Raw genomic sequence first — 20,146 nt, forward strand, 5'->3', positions numbered from 1 at the left:
TCAAAAACTCCACAATCAAAACCACAGGAAGCCGCTGGATGTGTTATGGTGAAAACTTATTGACGTAATCTGGGTAGATGCTGAATTAAATCTGGTTTTATATGAAAAGGCGTTTATTTAAATGAAAACATTGAAACACATTGGTGGTTAATTTGCTAAGTGAGGCGCAGAGAGATTGCTGTTACGATCAGTATCTGTCAGAGTATGATGGATCATTGCACTCAAATACACTCTCATTTATTCCATCAAGCATTTTTGTATTTAAATTTCAGACAGGTTTTTAAATACACTTTTTAATGGATTGGTTATTTATTACTTACATGCTGATAAGAACAATATGAAGCCTTGATTTGATACTTAAAACTTGGGTATAAGTATCTTTGGTAATTTTGAACTCAGCTTGTTATACTTACTGTCATCAGAAATTTTCGATTGATAAAATAAAATGTTCCGTACAGTGTAAGCGCCGACTCAGCCTTCGGTGGCTATAAACGTCCTAACGCAGCGTCGTAAAGGTTTTATCTATATCGCTTCGTTTACAACCGACGTCCGCAGCGACGCCAGCGCCCTCGTAAAACTATCGCAACTATATTATCTGCCGACCCTATTCTATTATCTAAAGATTTGGGACCGGCAGCCGAGTGTTGGGGAAATTGTTTAAGAATAAGCCCTCATAAACGCTGGTAGAGCGCTACTAAATGAGTTTGTGCGATGTCTTCGGTTAATTATGATTCTTTAGATTGTGTTGATAAAAATATATGACTTCTTATAAATCATGGCAAACCACGCAGATTTTACACATTTATTTAATTCTCGACGAAATGAAAAAATCAGTAAGTCTGTATAATTAAAATCTAGATTTATTTAACTTAAATAAATAATTAATTATAAAAGCGAAATACCACTAAACTAACCACAGTCTGTTTACAATTTCTAAGTAATCCTAAAACTGGTGCACTAAACTCAAATTCAACGGCCAAAAGAATTTTATTAATTCTTGTTAAAATACTGATTCTATTCCTATACTATTTACATACAAACTACGTAATTTCAACCCTCAGATATACTTTCTAATTCTATAACATGTCTATGCTTCTTTCCTTTATGGATACCATCGAACTCATTCTGAATATCTTCCAAACTCTTACCTTTCGTTTCCGGTACAAAGAAATATACGAAAATAGCACCAACTATACTACTAACTGCAAAATGCCACAGCGCCCATCCAGGATGGACCATATTCACCAGATTCTGGTAAAGTTTGGTAACCCCAAATGCGAGGAACCAGTGGAAGCCGACTGTAATCGCGGTAGCTCTTCTAGTCACATGCGGGGGGAATATCTCTCGCAGCATCAGCCAGGGTATGGGACCAACTCCTGCCGCGTACACACTCACGAAAGTGCACAGGGTGAAGAGCGGTATCCACGTACTATTTATAGAGACGTCAGATGCTTTGAAATGGTAATACAAACCCAGACTACCTAAACTAATCGACATCATTAAAAACGAAAAAAGAAGTAAAACACGTCTTCTAACTTTCTTTAGCAACATCGTCGAGAAGTAAGTAGAAGATACGAGACAGAATCCGAGGATAATTGAAGCACCTGGAGGAGTTAAAGAAATAGAAAATGTTTTGAATAATTTCTCCGCGTAAAATAAAACTGGGTAAATTCCACTTAATTGCTGGAAAATCATTAAACCAAACGACACTACTAAAGCCTTAACATTTGTTCTTGTAGTGAATAATTCTTTAAATGTTACTCTATTCTTTGCGTAGTTCAATGTATGTTCTTTCAGTGCTTTTATTTCTGCTTTCACGTCATTATCGATTCCTCTAAAGTATTGTAAAGCAGCTTTGGCTTCGCTGTTTTTCCCTTGTGATAGCAAATAAGCTGGTGATTCGGGAATAAATATGAAAGCCACGAAGAAAGCGACTGGAACACTGGCGGATAAGAAACACAGCCATGATGTACTGTTGGCCAAGCCTGGAAAAAAATTAGGAGAATATCTATAAATGTAGATAAAAATAAAAGGTAGGGCAATATATTTACTTATATGGTAAGTTAGAGCTACTTAAAGTTAAGAAGAAAATCACTTTACCTAGCTAAGCTATTTCTAAGCAAATAACTTTTCTTAGAACCTTTCATAAAGCTTTTACCTATGACTTAAGCATAGAAGGAAGTCTTATAATGTGATTTCATACAAAGTCTACAATTGCATTGCATGTAAATGTCTAGAAATAGCAACATTATACTGTACAATCAAATAGCTAAATTGACTGCAATTGTACCAATCGACTAACTTGATGTTATAATCATACTTCTTATTAATATAATAAATGCGAAAGTTTAGATGGATGGATGTTTGTTAGAGGTTGTAGCCCAAACAGCTGCATCCTACTAATATTTGGCATATTCGTAGAACATAGTCTGGAAGAACACATAGGCTACTTTTGTTTTTTTTTAATTCCACGCGGACATAATCGCGGGCGAAAGGTAGTATCATTATCAATGCCAAAATTTATATGGATGGATGTTTGTTAGAGTTTGTAGCCTAAACTGCAGAACGGATTTCAATAAAATTTGTCATAGATGTAGAGGATAGTCTGGAAGAACACATAGGGTTCTCACTTTTGGCGAAAGCAAGTGAGAAATAAGGCTAAAAACATATAGAATCAGGTCTTGAGGTAGAAAAAGCTGTAATTTTCATAGTATTACTTACCACAGATGTAACCGAAAAGCACACCGCAGGAGAGATGGACGTGGTAGAAGTTAGCGAGTGCGGGCAGCAGCTGGGGCTCCGCGATGTCCTCGATGTAGGGCGGGATGCCCACGCTGAAGGCGCCCACCGCCACGCCGCCCACGAACCGCCCCACGTACAGACCGTACACGTTGGGACTGACGGACATGGAAGATATACACTCAAGAGCATTGAATCCAGCTCACTGAAATATTCCCAACCGTTATCCCGCTCTGTACCCATGTGAGAATAAAAAGTTTCATCCGTCCCACCTTTAAGTCCCACCATCCCACTGACACGTTCCAACTGTCCCCACGTCGCAGAAGGTGGGGCGGATGAAAATTTTTATTCTCTTCTCTAATTGGAGACAGAGCAGGGTGACGGTTGGGTATAATCCGTCTCATTTATAACAGAAAACTATAAAGGCCTGTCCCACCGCTGGCTGATAAAGGCTCAGAAATGACGTCATTGTCAGAGAAAAAAGAAAATCCGATATTTCCATAACATATTCTATACGATGAATTGTTATCTACCAATTTACAAAAATTGTGGGACAGGCCCGAAATCTTGCAGACCAAGAGTGTTAATTTCATGAAATAACCGATGTTTTTTATGCAAATTTGAATAAATGAAATGTACTGTTTTATAAATATTTTTATTTAAATTTAAGGAGTATAATATTGTCTATTAAACACCGTTTATTTTCTTAGCATTCGCTAGCTTAAGAAAAAGTAAGAATTTACTTTATGAGATTTTGAGGTTTTTTAAGTGACCCGGATTCATTGCTCTCGAGTGTATTCGTTTAGAAATTACCCTTGAAACTAAGTTTAATTGGAATAAAATTTGAAATCTAAGGGTAACATATATGTGAACTCATAGAATCCTGATTGGATTTCTTTCTGTCCATAAAAAAATGAAATAAAACAATTGAAGCAATGAATAATTTCAATACCTTGATGCAACTAATATCCACGAGACAAGAAGTGGTAGTGCGAGGTATAAGAGAGTCTTTTTCCTTCCGAAGTTCTCAGAGATGAGTCCTGTGGGCACGGCGCCCCACACCGCGCCCAGACAGAGTAGAGACGACACCCATGAGGCCTCTAGAGAACTTAGCTGAAAAGCGGAAATAAAATTTGCCAAAGAACTTATATTGAAAAAAACAAAACCACCATATCATAGGTTTTCAATTGAAGTCATACATCTTCAGTCCTAGATCAATTGAGGCAATACAATTGTACAATATATAAACGAATCAAATATACATTTTTGAAGTCGGCGCACACCTTTGAACTATCACACAACGGTTGTGCGATTGTCAAATGTCGATAGTTTCGCAGCCAATTCAACTGTTTAGTTGCACAATTTGAGTAGTGTGCGCACCTCCATATATGTTTATGGGAATCAAAGCGAGACTAAACAGTTCTGCGAGAGTTTAGTCAAAGCTAGCACGCTCATATAACAAAGATAATCTTTTTTGTTTTGTATCATCCTTTTTTTATATTAAACTATTCATAACGCATAAGCATATCACATTTGGCGCTCCAAAAAGTAACTAGTAAATTATCTGTCTGACCTTTGTTATCTGTCCCTTTGTCAGTATGTTATTTCAAAATCAATGTCGGGAACTCGATACTAAACAAAAACAAAACTGTATTATCATCTTTTTTTAAAAAATAGTGTGTGTTTACGCTTTATTATACTACTAGCTGTTCCCGTGCCGCTTCATCCGCGTGGAATAATAAAAACATTATTTTATTGTTTACATTTGTCAAATTCTTAATTGTAAATGTTAAAATACCAATTACTTGCTATGGCAAAATGCTTCCTAGATGTTGGCAGCAACTTATGGTCTCTTTCCCACATTAGGGTTTTTATCCAAAATATTTAGCTCTTAAGTATAATGGCGTGAAAATATATGGCCTAAAGCGTGGCGTAAGTGTAGGGCTTTTTATTAAAAAGGAAATATTAAAAAACATGCTACGATGGGTAACATCTTAGGCAACAAAGAAGTGTGTGTTTACGCTTTATTATACTAGTATAGATATAGAGATACTTTGTTCTTATTTGGATCTCAAATTATTTGTTAAAATTGAATGAAATCATAACGTCATTAATCTAATATTGTTTACTATAGGTTATCTGTTTGACTCTATTTAATGTTTATTTGCTTACCATAAGTTTTGGATGCGGGTCTGTTTGATTTCTTGTCACATCGGATTCCTGATCTGTGTATATCTAGAACAATCGAAACAATTCATTTGAGACATTATAGTTAAAGATCGAAACATTTTCATTGTATTATTGTACTTTACCTTATTATTCATGGATTGTTTGTCTATTTATAAGAGCTCGCGCACACTTTTGACTAAACTATCGCACGACTGTTTAGTCTCGCTTTGATTCCTATGACCTTATATGAAGGTGCACACTACTCGATGTTTACGGCCTATCCCACCACATTGTAAATTGTCTGATAACAATCCAATGTGTAAAATGATGGAAATATCGGATTTTGTTCCCTTATCTGACAGTGACGTCTTTTTTATCTGAACCTCTATCAGCCAGTGGTGGGACAGACTCTTAGTTGTCTAATTAAACAGTTGAATTGAAAAACAATCGAGAATCGCTTCACAGTTGTACGGTTCTCGATTGTTAGTCAAAAGAGTGCACTCCCTCTCATTGTTACTGTTGAAACAAAGTTAGGTATATATTAAAATTTCTATGTCTATGTTTGTCCAGTATAAACTGAAAATTAGTTCATAAAGTTTTACTTGCAAATGCATTTCAATGCTTTTGCCTGCGTTTGCAAACTATTCATAAGTACGTACATTGGGCGTATTGTTCGCCTCCACAATGGCCTTTGTACCAACACCCTCCGTACACAATACAAGAAATGATATTTTCACTAAACAATATTAAAAGCGCTAAAGTTTTAGCGATATGCAGACTTTATATTTCGTGCAACTTTATTTATTTACACTAGCTGTTCCCATGCGGCTTTATACGCATAAAATTATAAAAAACTTTATTTTGTTTTTTACGTTTGTCAAATTCTCAATTGCAATTGTCAAAATAACCGTTACAATAATAACCTTGCTTTCTTAATGTTGGTAGCTTGTAGTTTATGGTCGCTTTTCCACATGAAGGATTTTTCCATTGTTTTTACTCCCTAAGTTTAAAAGCGTGAAAATATATAGCCTAAAGCGTGTCGTAAGTGTATGGCTTTTTTTAAAGAAATAATTATTTAGAAATATGCTGTGATTGCTGACATCCTACGCCGCATTCTCCTATTGCCGCACTCAGCATCATTTAATAAACATTTAAGGCATCCCTTAGTATTCTACACTACAGACTTAATCAGCCGTTTGATTGATTATTATGCCGGGTGCTTGATTATTATGAACATGTTTTTTTTTTATAAATATTTTATCCCCAACGCAAACAAACTCTCGGCCAATATGTAGTCTACTGTGACTCTGAGAATGTTTTATCAACACTAAAGCTTCACTAAGGAGCAAGAAACGTAAGGTTATGTCTGTAGGAGAGAGCGTCGGTGGCTCCGTGGTTTAATCACTTGACTTATAATCTACAGGTCTTGGGTTCGAATACCGCTGTGCCAATGTGATTTTCGAATTGCGAATTTTCATATGTACATAATTTACCCGACGTTCTTACGGCGAAGGAAAACATCGTACACTGAACATATCGGGGAAGAAATTCAAAGATATGTGTGAAGTCAACCAACCCACGGTGCAGCGTGGTTGACTATGGCCAAGTCACTAACTTAGGGTAGGCTCCGAACACCTCAGTGGGGACGTATTTGGATGACGAGGAAAGAGTCTTTCAAAAGATTCGATTTAAATAGTTTGGGATTATAATCGTAATTGCATACATTTTAAAATAATTTGTTAATATCTTTTGTTTAACATATCAAGTAATATTTAGAAGATAAGTCCCAGAGTTAATATATCATATAGAACGTCTTCGGGAGATTCTTAAGCCAATGAAGGTCGTTAATTAACGGAAGGAAACCACATCTATTGTTAGGAAGCTTAATTAAATCAAACGAAGTTCGCAACAACGCAGGCCTCTAGTTAACATTCACAAACTTACTAAGTAATCTGCACCCAGGGAATTCTATACTTTATTACTATTTAGAACTTGTATATACGCAACGTACTCCTTTAGTTTTAGACAAAGATGCATAGAAAAAGGATATATCCCCTCCTCTTCCCATCTATAAAGTCATACTATCTTCTGTCAAGACTACACTAGTAGAATATAAATTGTTTAAGTCAAATTTCTTAGCTAATGCTCCCAAAGCATCAAAGCTGCAGTTCTAACAGATGCATTGTTATTATAAGCGTGGGAGCTTAAACATAGGAGCAAATGCTGAAGCTTCCTAAGCTTAACAAAAATATTATGAATACATTCCTGCATATTGTTACTTACGATGTAGCGGAACATTCTAAGATTAACTCTATTTACTTCATAAACAACCGGTTATAATTAAATTAGCCTTTGCTCCCGACTCCGTTCGCTTGGGAAAACAAAAGCCTATGTGTTCTTCTAGACTATCCTCTACATCTATGCCAAATGTCATCAAGATCCCTTCAGCAGTTTAAGCTACAAACTCTAACAAACATCCATCCATCTAAACTTTCGCATTCATAATATTAGTAAGTAGTAAATATGAGAGAGTTTTATTAAAATAAATCTTGAAAAAATGTTTCAATTTGTTGTCTTGTCCTATTGACGGGTTTTGATGGTCAAAATAAGATAGCTCACCTCATGAGTGGTATTTAACAGAGCTGATGATGACCACGCTATGCACACGCCGGCTGCAAATGCGCCCAGATTTACTGAAAATAATTAAAAATTGATATTGTGTTGTTGAAGTTTATATTTATATTATTACCTAGTGAATTATTAAGTTGACCTAAGTTTAAACTGAGTAAAACTCAAGTTCTTTAGTTCGTAAACGCATCTCTTGAAGTTTGCAAAACAAACAGTAACGAATAGTTAAGTGGACCTCGGAAACTGACTATAAAAAAAATACAATACAATACAATTTTGAATTTACAACTCGGTTCGGTTAGTTTGTTAGTTACTATATTAGTCGCTATATTAGCCGAGCGTAGTTTTGACTATCTACTTTGACTAGATTATCGCACAACTGTTGTACGGTTGTCGATTGTTTCGCAGCCAATTCAACTGTTTACTTGCACATTTCAATAAGCTCATAGGTATCAAGGCGAGACTAAACTGTTGTGCGATATTTTAGTCTAAGGTGTGCGCATGCTCCAAGGCGTGACGTCATACAACCACCGGGATATAGCATACCTATACCAGCTGTGATGTACTGTGTAGTAATCCCGGATGTATCTCTCTTGATATCAGGTACCGTCTCCAATCTCTTGAGCACTTTAGAGTTGCCGTTAACACTATCTGGCACATCTGTATTGGTGTTGTTGTTGTTGCCATTTCTATTCTCTATCAGTGCTGTGGATGCTCCTTCTTCTAGATCGACTTCTGTAAGAGTGCTATCTTCTGTAAAAAAAGAAAATATGGATTTCTGAAAAGTAAATGGAAATCGGAGTAAGTGAACATTTACTGGTGTTTCTGTTACATAATCTTGAGCCAATGATCTGGGGGGAGGTCGATTTAAGGGGAGAGAGAGTCCTTTAATGCTACAAATTGAAGTTTCTCTTTATTGTGTCGAGCTTTTTAGAATTGAATGTGATAAACATTTTTCTTTTAATTCGAAATTATTGATACCTCTGTTTGTATTGAAAAGCTTTTAATCAATTAAAGTAATAAGTTATTTATAAGTGATATAACTCTGTCAGTGTCCTTGGCCTTGTCTCCCCTTTCCCCAGTTTGAAGGTGACGTGGCTATCTCGTGTAAACAACGCCTACAGATTGGCTCGCAATGAAAACATCGACACTTGTTATTAATTAAAGATAAACTGTAATCACTTTAATTTCCTCTCGTTTATATAAACAATGCAAGACTAGTTGTTGCCTGTGACACCTTTTACTTACTATCTATTAGGAAATTATCGATATTCTATTTATAAGCACGATTTGCGTTTGACTAAAGTTGCTTTAGTTTATTTTGGTGGTGTGATTAATTTTATGATGATGTAAGATTTTTTAGTCAAGTTGTCTGCCATTATGTTTTTCTTTAACGTTTTAGTAGGTCGTAATAAAAACAACTATAATAATAAAACGCATTTTATCTTCTAGACTTGCAATAATTTAGTTAAATAGTTTACAAAAAATTGAATAATAAAAAGTATTTCAATGAATTTGACGAGAATCATAAATAACAGCGTTATTTATTTACTGTCATATGACGCTTGACTAAAAATCTAACCACTCTTTCATGTTCCACAATCTTATTAAATGCAACTCTATACATTTAACAAACGAACGCCATTTAAAAACTAAATACACTTTTTTAATTTATCATAAGTTAATTGCGCATATATTTTTATCCGCGGTAATAAACAATTTTCAGCATAAAAACACCACATATTATCACAACTTGACAAGTAAAAATTAATGAATTATGTTGTCAATATAAAAAATTGTTTTTAGGTTTCCGTAACATAGCGACTTTTATTTTGGTAACTTTAGAAGAGACTAGCTGTAGCTCGCGATTTCGTCCGCGTGAAATTAGGAAATAGTAAATAAAAATAGCCTATGTTATTCACAGATAAATTAACTTTCTAACGGTGATAGAAAATTGAAAATCGACACAGTAGTTTTCGGGTTGTTTTAATACATAAAAAAATACAAATCTTTCCTCTTTATAATATTAGTATAGATAAACTTATGATGTCAAGTTTGAAATAGCAAGTGTACAAAATAATTAAGTTAATTTATAAATTAAGAAATACCTGTATCCATGTTGTAGCTTCAATCAGGTGTGACAATTAACAGTTTCCACTTGTTTATGAATGAAACATTGTACGAGAGCAACTCGTCCGCTGAATCTCTGTGACTGTGGCCGTCATCTCGATATTACCCGGGACGCAGAAAAATAAAATTCCAGGGGAAATTAATCGTAGGTCGAACCTGAGATATCGAATTAACGGCTTTTTTGGAATGGCTTTATAGGTTTGTTTAATTATACTGTGATGAGAAAAATAATATATGTTTATTAATAAGTTCAATGTTTGGATATTTTATGTATAATTCTAATTGACTATTATTTTTTGATATATCCCAATTAAAATACTGACTACTGGTACATTTAGATTAAAGGATTATAACGATAAACAAAGCCAATGTAAGCTTAACATAATTGAAGCGTAATCAAAGCAATTACCAATAACAATATTGATATTCAAATGAAGGTACATTCGAGTAAATATTCAAATTAGTGCGAAACTGGCTCCGTTCGGAAATAATTAGCTATGTTAATCCGATGTCTGGGAAGCCCACAACGACAGCAACGCTCTGATCAATACATTGTCAGCTTAACGGCTTTGAATTGTTACGAATTTCGTGTACATGTTGTAAATTACATATGTGGCTTTCACGGCACGCTTAAGCCTTGATTTAACCAATATAATTATTTTTGGAAACCACACTCTATTATAATATAATTATTTATTTATTTGGAGTTGCGATTCTTGTGCTTGTTAAATAATTAAAAGCGAATTGTGCACCCCTGGCGCGATAACCTCTCAATCATGCCACCCTCTGACGATCTCTCTGACACCAGATAACGCGCTGCGCTGCACTAACTACTATATTTTTACAATCAATGTCTGCTAGATAAGTTTGTTTGTCTGCCTCTATACAATATCAATAGCTTATTTACTTGCAATTAACATAATTAATATATATATGTAATTCATTTATTAGCTTATATATTATATAGGACAAGTAAAAATAAATATCAAGTAACATTCGAAACTTTTAAGGGAAATTTCTTCATCTCTACTGATCAAACAAACCAATAGGTTATCGTAATTTTTAATAATAAATGTTTTATATGCAAAATTTTAATTAATATTGCAAATGATAATTATAGTGTAAATAATATAGACTTATCACCTGCCAGAAAGTTCGAGTTTCATCCAGTGAATTCCAGTAATACTGACCAGATTAGGACCTAATTTATTTACTTACTATAGAGACACCTAGTATAGCTATAAAATATTATTGTTCTAATTCATCGCCTACATAAAAGAATAACAAAAGCTCTTGTATTTTAAAAACATAACAGAAAAAATATTTATAATTCTCTAGCAAAATAAAATTAACAAAAAATCTCAACCCTTAGATATCGTAGCTATAAAAACAGAAGCTCATCACAAGCGACTGGGCACTGTTAGAGATAAACGCCTTTCGGGTTTGTCCACAAGATAAAAGCTTCAAAGTCCTGACACCATACAAAGCGATAACGCAGTTTACCGCTTAGGGCCGACATACAGGGACAGTATAGTAAATTTACTGGAAGCAGAACACTCACTGGTTTAAGCTGTCGTTGTAGACTTTAGCTGTATGCGTATGGAATCCCTAATCGAGGTTTTTTACTGTAATTTAATTACGTTGTAATGTGTGTACTGCATCACTTGTTTCGTGACTTGTTACACTGTTCTGTTTAATTCAGCAGATACGAATATAAATATCTCCATTACTTTACTTCCAAATCAAATATTAGCAATGAATGTTTGTTAACAAGTAGGACAACCTATGGCAGTATGTGAAGCTATTAGAGTACTGTCTGAGTACTGTACTCTACTCAGTACATTTTGTGTCTGCTTTTAGTAGATAACTAAATTTAACATGCAAAGCAAAAATTACTTTTTAGATAAACGTTCTTGAGGAGATTTATTAAACTCATAAGCCTTTTCTATACTAGCCTTATAATTAAATTGATTTTTTATTAACTCGGCTAAAGACATTATGAATAAAATATTACAAAAAAAACATACAGACAAATTGAGTACCTCCTTCTTTTGAGAAGTCTAAACTAAATTAAATCTTAAAGTTCCAATAAAATAAAAGTAAAAGTCACTTTTTAAATATTTGTTTTTAAATCACAAAATGGCGCGAACGCGCGGATGACGTCACGCATGCGAGATGCGTCGCCCGTACTCCGCCGCTCGCCCCCTTCTTGACCCCTCCGCGGCCGCTTCGCCTCGCGACTGCCCGGGACGCTAATGTTTTGGCGCGCAAAAGTGTTACTATGCTTCTGACTTCTATTGCGTTTGATAAAATCCAAATCTACTTGAATGCAATTTGTTACCTTACTCTGATATAATTCGTATGATGCTGCTCTTGTATGATGGTACTATTTGATAAATATTGCTGCTATTTAAATTCATAAACAAACACACACGCACACACACACACACTATAAAAGAACATTTGTAGAATTATATTGTCATAATAAAAATGTTGTTACATTCCTTTCTTCGCTGCATCGCTGACGTGCTCTCTTTCGCGCCTAAAATCCTCGTTGCTTTTTTTTAAATTAAAATTATGTTTATTGTTTCTTTAGAGGCCAGTATGATATCAAATATTCCTCCAAATTATTTTTGCAGCTTGAACAAATATATTTTTACAATTAACTACCTTTGAAAACGCATTACTATTTAATACAAATATGATTTTATTTTTAAATGAAAGAAAATATATTTACATTTGTTGTCAGCGCCATCTATTATCAATTTTTGTTTAACCAACAAATCGTACATCTAACTTCTTACTAATATTGTAAATGCAAAAGTTTAGATGGATGGATATTTATTAATTTTTTTTTAGCCGAAACTGCTCATCTGATCTCGATGAAATTTGGCACAGATGTAGAACATACTCAGGACGGAAATATAGGCTACTTACTTTCATTTTTTTTAATTCCACGCAGACGGAGTCACGAGCAAAAGTTAGTTGAATGTTCAATATCAAAGTCTAGAAGGCGTCTAGCATATTTGGGTTAAGTCGTACCTCTGACCCTGTGGCACGTCTGGTCGCATATCTGCTACGTTTCCGTTACTTTATTGACTGAGATAAGGGCGCAAATTGCCCAACGCTGCTATAAATACTCTAATTAGCGTTGATAATTGTAATCGATGTACGTGACTTCGTGGTTTGAAGTTAAAAATATTTATATCTAATTGTAGAGTTAATCAAGGATTATTCTTTTTGTTATGAATTAAAAATTACGATATCTTATACAATTTAATTATTCTCTTTTAAGTATTCTTCCTGAATGTCTAATTAAGCTATTTTAAAATACAGAAAATGTGTCCAAAATCTGTAAAAACACTTCTAACGGATTATTGCCAGCAAAAATTTAAATCATTCACTTACCATATTTAGATTTCTGTGGACCACTAATTCCACTAACCATTGTTTTATGCAAAAGTAAGGTTATGTATGCATATGTAAGTATCTAAGTAGACTTTGATCAGTTCTTCATTTCCTTCATTCATGTAAGTTATCAGTTACATTATAACATTTCTATGATATAATAAATCATGTTTACTGTTTATTCAAAACAACTATCAACTTGTTTTCTTCATACTAATATGAATAAAATAACTCTACGAATAATATAAACTAGAATAAAAAATTGGATGGATATTTGTTAGAGTTTATAGCCTAAACGGCTGACAGGATTTCGATGAAATTCGGTATAGATGTAGAGGATAGTCTTGAAGAACACATAGGCTAAACACTTTTGTTTTTTAATTCCATGCGGACGGAGTCGCGGGCGAAAGCTAGTCTATTAATTATTCGTATAAAACAAAACTTAATACGAATCAACAAAAGTAAGTTATATTACTATTTATAGAATAATCAAAATATAAACATAACTGTAAAGCCAAAACAATTTTTAGTAAATACAGTTTTCAATGTGATAAAATTCAAGATGGCCTTTACCTAAAGGTATTAAGATATAATAAAATGATTTATTATCTGATTGTTTAACATTTTTGCACATACCAACTATGCTGCTCTTCATTTAGTAACTATAAATCCAACGTTTTTGATAATAAACTAGCTTTTGCCCGCGACTCTGTTCGCGTTGAAATAAAACAAACGAAAGTACCCTAGGTGTTCTTCTAGATTATCCACAAAGATAAACATCGCTATCCGTTCAGCAGTTTAGACTATAAACTCCAACAAACATACATCCATCTTAACTTTCGCTATAATTATTGATCGAAGAGCAATTGGAAATAGATAAAGTTGCGCCACATCAAGGTCGATGTAACATCGTTAGACTAAACATCCGCGGACAAACAGACGCGTTAATTGGACAGATATTTACCATAGTAGCGACCTCTATGTCTCTCTTTTAAATATCATCCTTCTTATCATTCTCCCGTAGGGTTTTTGTCCTCCAAATTAACTTTATCATACGTCATCTCAGTCATCACTCCCTTTTTGATTATGTCACCTTTCACACAATACATCTCTTTCTATGTTCGTTCTAGTTCGTTCGTTCTCCGTGTATCATGCCCCCATGCTAACCTTTTACTCCTTACCTTCTCTACCGCTCGGGCTACTCTCAAACTTCCTCTAATATACTCATTTGTTTTCAATAATATTCCATTACGAGCTGTTGCCCGCGACTTCGTCTGCGAGGTATTAGAACCATATGAACTATATAAATAACAAAAAGTTACGCATCCCTCGGGAACCGGACACCTCGGGGATGAAGCTTATCCCATGTGTACTCCAGACTTTGTTTTACATCTGTGCCAAATTTCAATAAGATATGTTTAACCGTCGCAGAATGATCGAGTAAACTTTAAAAAACTAAATTAATGAATCCCACGGGAACCGTAACTTATCCCGAGATAGCCTGTGCTCTAAACCTGTGCCAAATTTCATGGAGATCCGTTCAGCCGTTTAGGCTAAAACGCAAACAAACATCCATCCATCCATCCATCCATCCATCTAAACTTTCGCATTTATAATATTAGTAAGATTAGTAAGAATAATTTACATTAATTTATGAAACAAAAATCTTCTGGAAGATTATATAACTCGTATCTTACGTGACACCTATATTAGCTTCACTAAAGGGAACATTTGCTCGAACAAACGAAACAATATTATATTTCACTTCCATTAGAATTGAAAGGAAACAGATGTATTATGTGCGAGTGGAGAAAGATGTTTTATTTCTGTTATGTATACTGTATACGTAGAAAACTTATTACAAACTAGCTTTCAACCGCGACTCCGTCCGGAATTAAAAAAACAAAAGAGAGTACCTTATGTGTTCTTTCAGACTATCTTTCAAATCTGTGCCAAATTTTACGCAGATTCGTTCATCCGTTTAGGCATTAATCTCTAACAAACATCCATCCACACATCTAAACTTTCGCATTTATAATATTAGTAAGATTGGATGCGTTATTTTATACGTTTCTTTGTGACTGTGAGGTTTTTAATGTCAAAACACTGTACATGTTTCTATTTTTATGATTGTCTTTGAAAATTAATTGGCACAACAGTAATTAAATAACAAAAGACGTAATCTAATATTTACTTCATACGCATAGTAAATTGATAAATGCGAAAGTTTGGGTGTATGGGTGGATGGATGGATGGAAGTTTTTTCTACTCTGTATTTCCAGATTAACTGATCTTGATTTTGGCATAGGTGTGCATAGTCTGTAAGAAAAAAAAGCCTAATTAATTTCCCGCAGACGGAATTGCGTGCTAGTCTAGCTATGTTTTAGTTAAGATTATTTTCTAAGTTATTGGATACTACAAATATCAAAATAATATGCTTTTATCTAAGAAAACTATTTGAAATCCTCATGAAATTATAAACAACATGAAGTTTTATTCGTACCAAGAAATGAACGGTTATTTTCTCTTACACTTTTATAAAAGTCGCTTTGACAAGTGTTTTGCAACTAGAATATTTAGTAGTCTTCGAACTGTGGTCCTTAGTCGTTATTTTTATTTTGTCTCCAGTTCCCCGGGGAGTCGGGATGTGGCCAAAACATGCGGATAAAATATTCCTCTTTTCCATAAACTTTACAAAATGATGTTGGTTTTAGTTAGCATATAACGAATGTTATTCTGTTTGGTCGCATATCGTCAGGTGACTACCTCCTAGCGAAGGCCATGAACTTATCTTAAGTTGGGGACAACTAACTCTTAATCAAGCTTGCTTAGTATGCGTTGATTGGCTTTACATATCTTTTAATTTCTTCGTAGATATATTATTTTATTTAAATGTAATTATGGTTACAGGGGGTCTATCAAGAATAGCGTGTCAGTTACGAGAACATATTTGTAACGTTAATGACAAACTATGTATTATTTCATTAGTGGACTTTAATCTCAGTAGAGGTACGAATTTAATGCTGATGATTTTACGAAATGTTCTCATGAATATTCCTAATAAACCCTTTGAATATAAGACGTAATAAGCCCTGTAATATTGATGTAATTTAAGTGTGAGCTATGTATAGAAACCCTACAGGCTTTCGAGTTTCAATCGATTCCAAAGCCCTCTAAAGCCTTCAAGTATTCAGTAAAGACGATTTTCCTTCCTATTATAACACTAATTGATTTCTACTTAAGTGATAACTTAGGCGTAGACAAATTTTGTAATTATTTTGTTAATGAATACGATTAAATGAATAATACAAGAGGTTCGTAAATACGATCGGTCAACTGTTAAGTAAATATTTAACAATGTTTTATGAGTCTTTTCTTAAATTAATTTTAATGTTATTAAGATTTGTAGTTATGTCAAATAATTTTTTATAGTTTATACCTCTTTTTTTAGAACATAAAACAATAAAGACATAGACAATATTTTCAGCTAATCGGATTTGTTCGAGAAGGGTTCGGATTGGGAACGACTGGTCCATTTGTGAAAGTTTAATCTCTTTATCAAATCTTACGCTAAGGTTTATTCCACATTGAATTCTAGTTAATCTAAAGAATGTAGATTTTAATTTTGTTTAAAGTAAAGTGTTAATTAGTAACAGTGACATCTATCGGTACACATAATAAAACTCTCTTGAGACAAATCTTTATCAAAGTTTTTAATGCAAGAGAAATAACACTGACAATTTACAAATACTAAAGTAAAATTAAAAAAAAATGAAAGTTCTAAAATTAACCGGAAAATTTTCTACGAATTCGCCAAGTGTTTTTACTTAGCATAATATATTTTTTCTGAGAACAGTCTTGCCTTAGGCGTGGTGAAAAGAAATTACGCGGTAAAAGTTTTTCCATAAAGCAAACACAGATAAAGTAAGAAAAACATCCGCCACTTATCATAGAGATGTTTTGTCATAGAGTAAAGTAGGCAAAGAAATATTGTTTTTTACTTACAACAAAAAAAACTTAACTTTTATTAAATTACTTTCAATTACTTATAACTAGGTAATACAACATCTCCATTATACTTAAATGATAAGTCAATAAGTAGTAATGATAATAAATCTTGGACTATTTCTCTAAAGATGTTGTAAATTAATTGCGATAAACAACGTAGAAGTGATTTCGTTTTTTTATAAGATTATCTTCAGGACATAAAAGACAATAAGAAATGTGTCGGGAGCAGAACTAAACCGATTTGTTCTCAAAAGGGTTCGCAATCGCCCCTCCAACGATCTATACCTAAAACTTTAATATAAATACAAACCTTTTTATTAAGGGCATAATCACACTGGAGGATTCATTTTTAACATAACAATGTTTAAGAATTCATCAATTTCAAACAAGTATAGTGTCTTGTTGATAAAAGACTTCTAAAAAACCAGTTATTCAACAACTAATAAGGAAGTCTTTTAGTGAAGATTCTCTATTAAAAAATTTAATTGAAGTACTCGCAATGTGTTCGACATTATACTAAATAGCAAATGAAACAACGCTTCACTTAACTTAAGTTAATCAAATAAATGTGTCTACAGAGAATAAACTTATGCTGTTTCATACGAGGGCATGATATAAATTCTGAACCGTATACTTTAATGCAAACGCTAGAGGCACAACCATACTGCTTTTATAGCTGTACTGTGTAGGTTACTACTCTACACTTTTCTGTCTTCGTGTGAAAGCATTATGTAGTCCCCGTCTACTATTTTCAGATAAACTGTTCGCAGACTGTGAGACATGAAATTTTAACGCAAGAGGTGGGAGTTTTCTACATATTTCTGAACATAATGCCTCCTCTCATAAAAACACCTCGCGATTTATGCTTGTCATATAAAAATATTGAATTAAACATTACTGAATACATAAGCTGTAAGAGTGGGTTTACATTGTCGGACCTTGACCTCGAAGATATCTCTATATTTTCATTTGATATCAGTGAAAATTCACACTTAGATTTTAATAGAAAAAATACGTAGAAGTGTAAATCTTACACTTTTCTTTTGTTTGTTTAGTTAATGAAATGTACTTATTTTTAATTTAGATTAAATAAAGAATTTAAATGACTATTAAAAATCTGTATTCAATAAATATAGTGTGAAATTTTAGTATCTTGAAATGTAACCTACTTATCTACTTCTTTTTAGATGAAACTTATTTAATTATTCATAACTTACTGACTAGTTCAGTCTGGAACTGGAAACTAATTTAAGATCTCTTTAATAAGTAATTAACTCTCAATGGGCAGTTGTACTGACTGAGAAATGTAAATTCTTTACAGAAATTATAAGTTTCCTTCACTTAAAAAAAAATTACAAACAAGTTAATATTATGTTATGATTTGCAAGTTATCTTCGATCTCATTCAGAGATAGCACAGTTCGTTTTTGACGGATCACGTCACGGACATCATCTCTGATACGTTACGTCAAGTGTCAATTAAGTCTGCTTTATTAATATTAAAAGCGGGCGCACACTTTTGAATAAATTATTTCACAAGTGTGTGATTGTCGATTATTTCGCTACTAATTCAAATGTTTAGTTGCATAACTAAAAATCGGGTAGTGTACCATATAAGCTGAAAGGAATCAAAGCGAGACAACAGTTGTGCGATAGTTTAAAGGTGTGATTTCGCGTATATCTTGTCTTGTGCCGAATTTCAAGCGAGATCTTAATTCAATTATACGACAGTAACATCCGGCACACCTGCGTCTGTGCTTACTGGACTGTAACACCTGCTCGCAAGACAAATGTGTACAGTTTCTGAATAATTAATTATTAAATATTAAATACATCTTATAATTATTATAATTTAATTCATCTTAGACAGATACGATCTCAACATAACTATTCTTAGACAATAATATAATTGGTAACAATGTAATTACACTTTGTTACTCAGTGAACTGATTACCGCCAGATGGCGTGCTTATTTTCAATACTTCAGATGACATTGACAGCTGTCATAGTGACGGGACGTGGATGACAATGGTATAGTGTTGTGCCACTACTCCGGCAGTTTACCGATAGCTTCTTAACATTATGAATTTGAATTTAGTTTCGAGCACACATCAGACGCAACGAATTAGTTATACTTGAGGCTAGTTCTTAACATGCTAGTGCATTGCTAGAGCGAGTCATTTGTATAGGAATAGATGTCTAGTCTTGAGATGATCGAAGATACTGAGTTACTATAGTTTATAATGATTTATTTATAAATTAAGAAGTGTCGAAATGTCTGCTTCGTGGACTTTATCATCCATTTCTGCGACAATACGAGTAGACTACGTATAAATAAAATTGTTTTTTCATACTCTAGCAATGCGACTATAAACTTTGAAGTACTTTACTTCAAAGTTATACAATAGGATTGTTGTATTACTTATTCAAATACAATTTTAGTTTTAAAATAACCATCTATTTTTATTTTCTTATTTATAATTAACTAAATATTACAAGTTGTACTTAAGTACATCTGATAACTTAAAAGCTTCTCTGAATACTTAGTGAAAGCTTCAAATGTGGTTTCCTTGTCAATGACACCTTTAAGCGTCATGTTCGCTTAAGTAGAATTTAGTAGGAGGCACATAAATTATTACACACTTAACGCCTCTACATTCTGAAACTATGTACGCGCTTTTAAGTGTACATAGTTAAAATTTCTCGTGTTATTTTAGGTAAAAGCTAAATGTAGAACATACTCAATATCTCAGCATGTAAAAAATTAGTCTTTTACTTAAGGATTCATTGTCATCTCATGTAACCACAATTAAGGGGCTCAAAGTCTATCCTTACTTAGGGATGCATTAGCCATAGTCAACGCTGGCCCAGTTCAAATTGACTTCACACGTAGATTTCTTTGAATTTCTTTTCAAATATATGCTGGTTGCATGGCGGTGTTCTCTTCCTCTCTTTAATATCTCTAATTTAGGATAAGAGTTGCTGTTGTTAATCTACTTAAGTGTTAAACTATGTTTTGCGGTGTATGTGTTGACATTCTTTTAAGGGAGAGATTGTAATATATT

The 20,146-nt window shown here is 33.5% G+C and overlaps 1 protein-coding gene across 1 annotated transcript; it reads right to left on the reverse strand.

Annotated features, from left to right (window-relative positions):
• Window positions 1–838: 838 nt before the first annotated feature.
• Window positions 839–9,771, reverse strand: LOC106110642 (facilitated trehalose transporter Tret1-like). The gene is made up of 7 exons (XM_013292530.1): window positions 9,645–9,771; window positions 8,083–8,289; window positions 7,528–7,601; window positions 4,912–4,974; window positions 3,692–3,852; window positions 2,722–2,897; window positions 839–1,985 (listed from the first exon to the last, which is right to left on the reverse strand). The coding sequence occupies exons 1-7, from the start codon at window positions 9,652–9,654 to the stop codon at window positions 1,051–1,053; spliced, it is 1,626 nt and encodes a 541-aa protein (XP_013147984.1). The 5' UTR covers window positions 9,655–9,771; the 3' UTR covers window positions 839–1,050.
• Between the last annotated feature and the right edge of the window lie 10,375 nt (window positions 9,772–20,146).

Source organism: Papilio polytes, unplaced genomic scaffold (genome assembly GCF_000836215.1).
Source record: "Papilio polytes unplaced genomic scaffold, Ppol_1.0 DF824213.1, whole genome shotgun sequence".
Lineage (NCBI taxonomy): Eukaryota > Metazoa > Arthropoda > Insecta > Lepidoptera > Papilionidae > Papilio > Papilio polytes.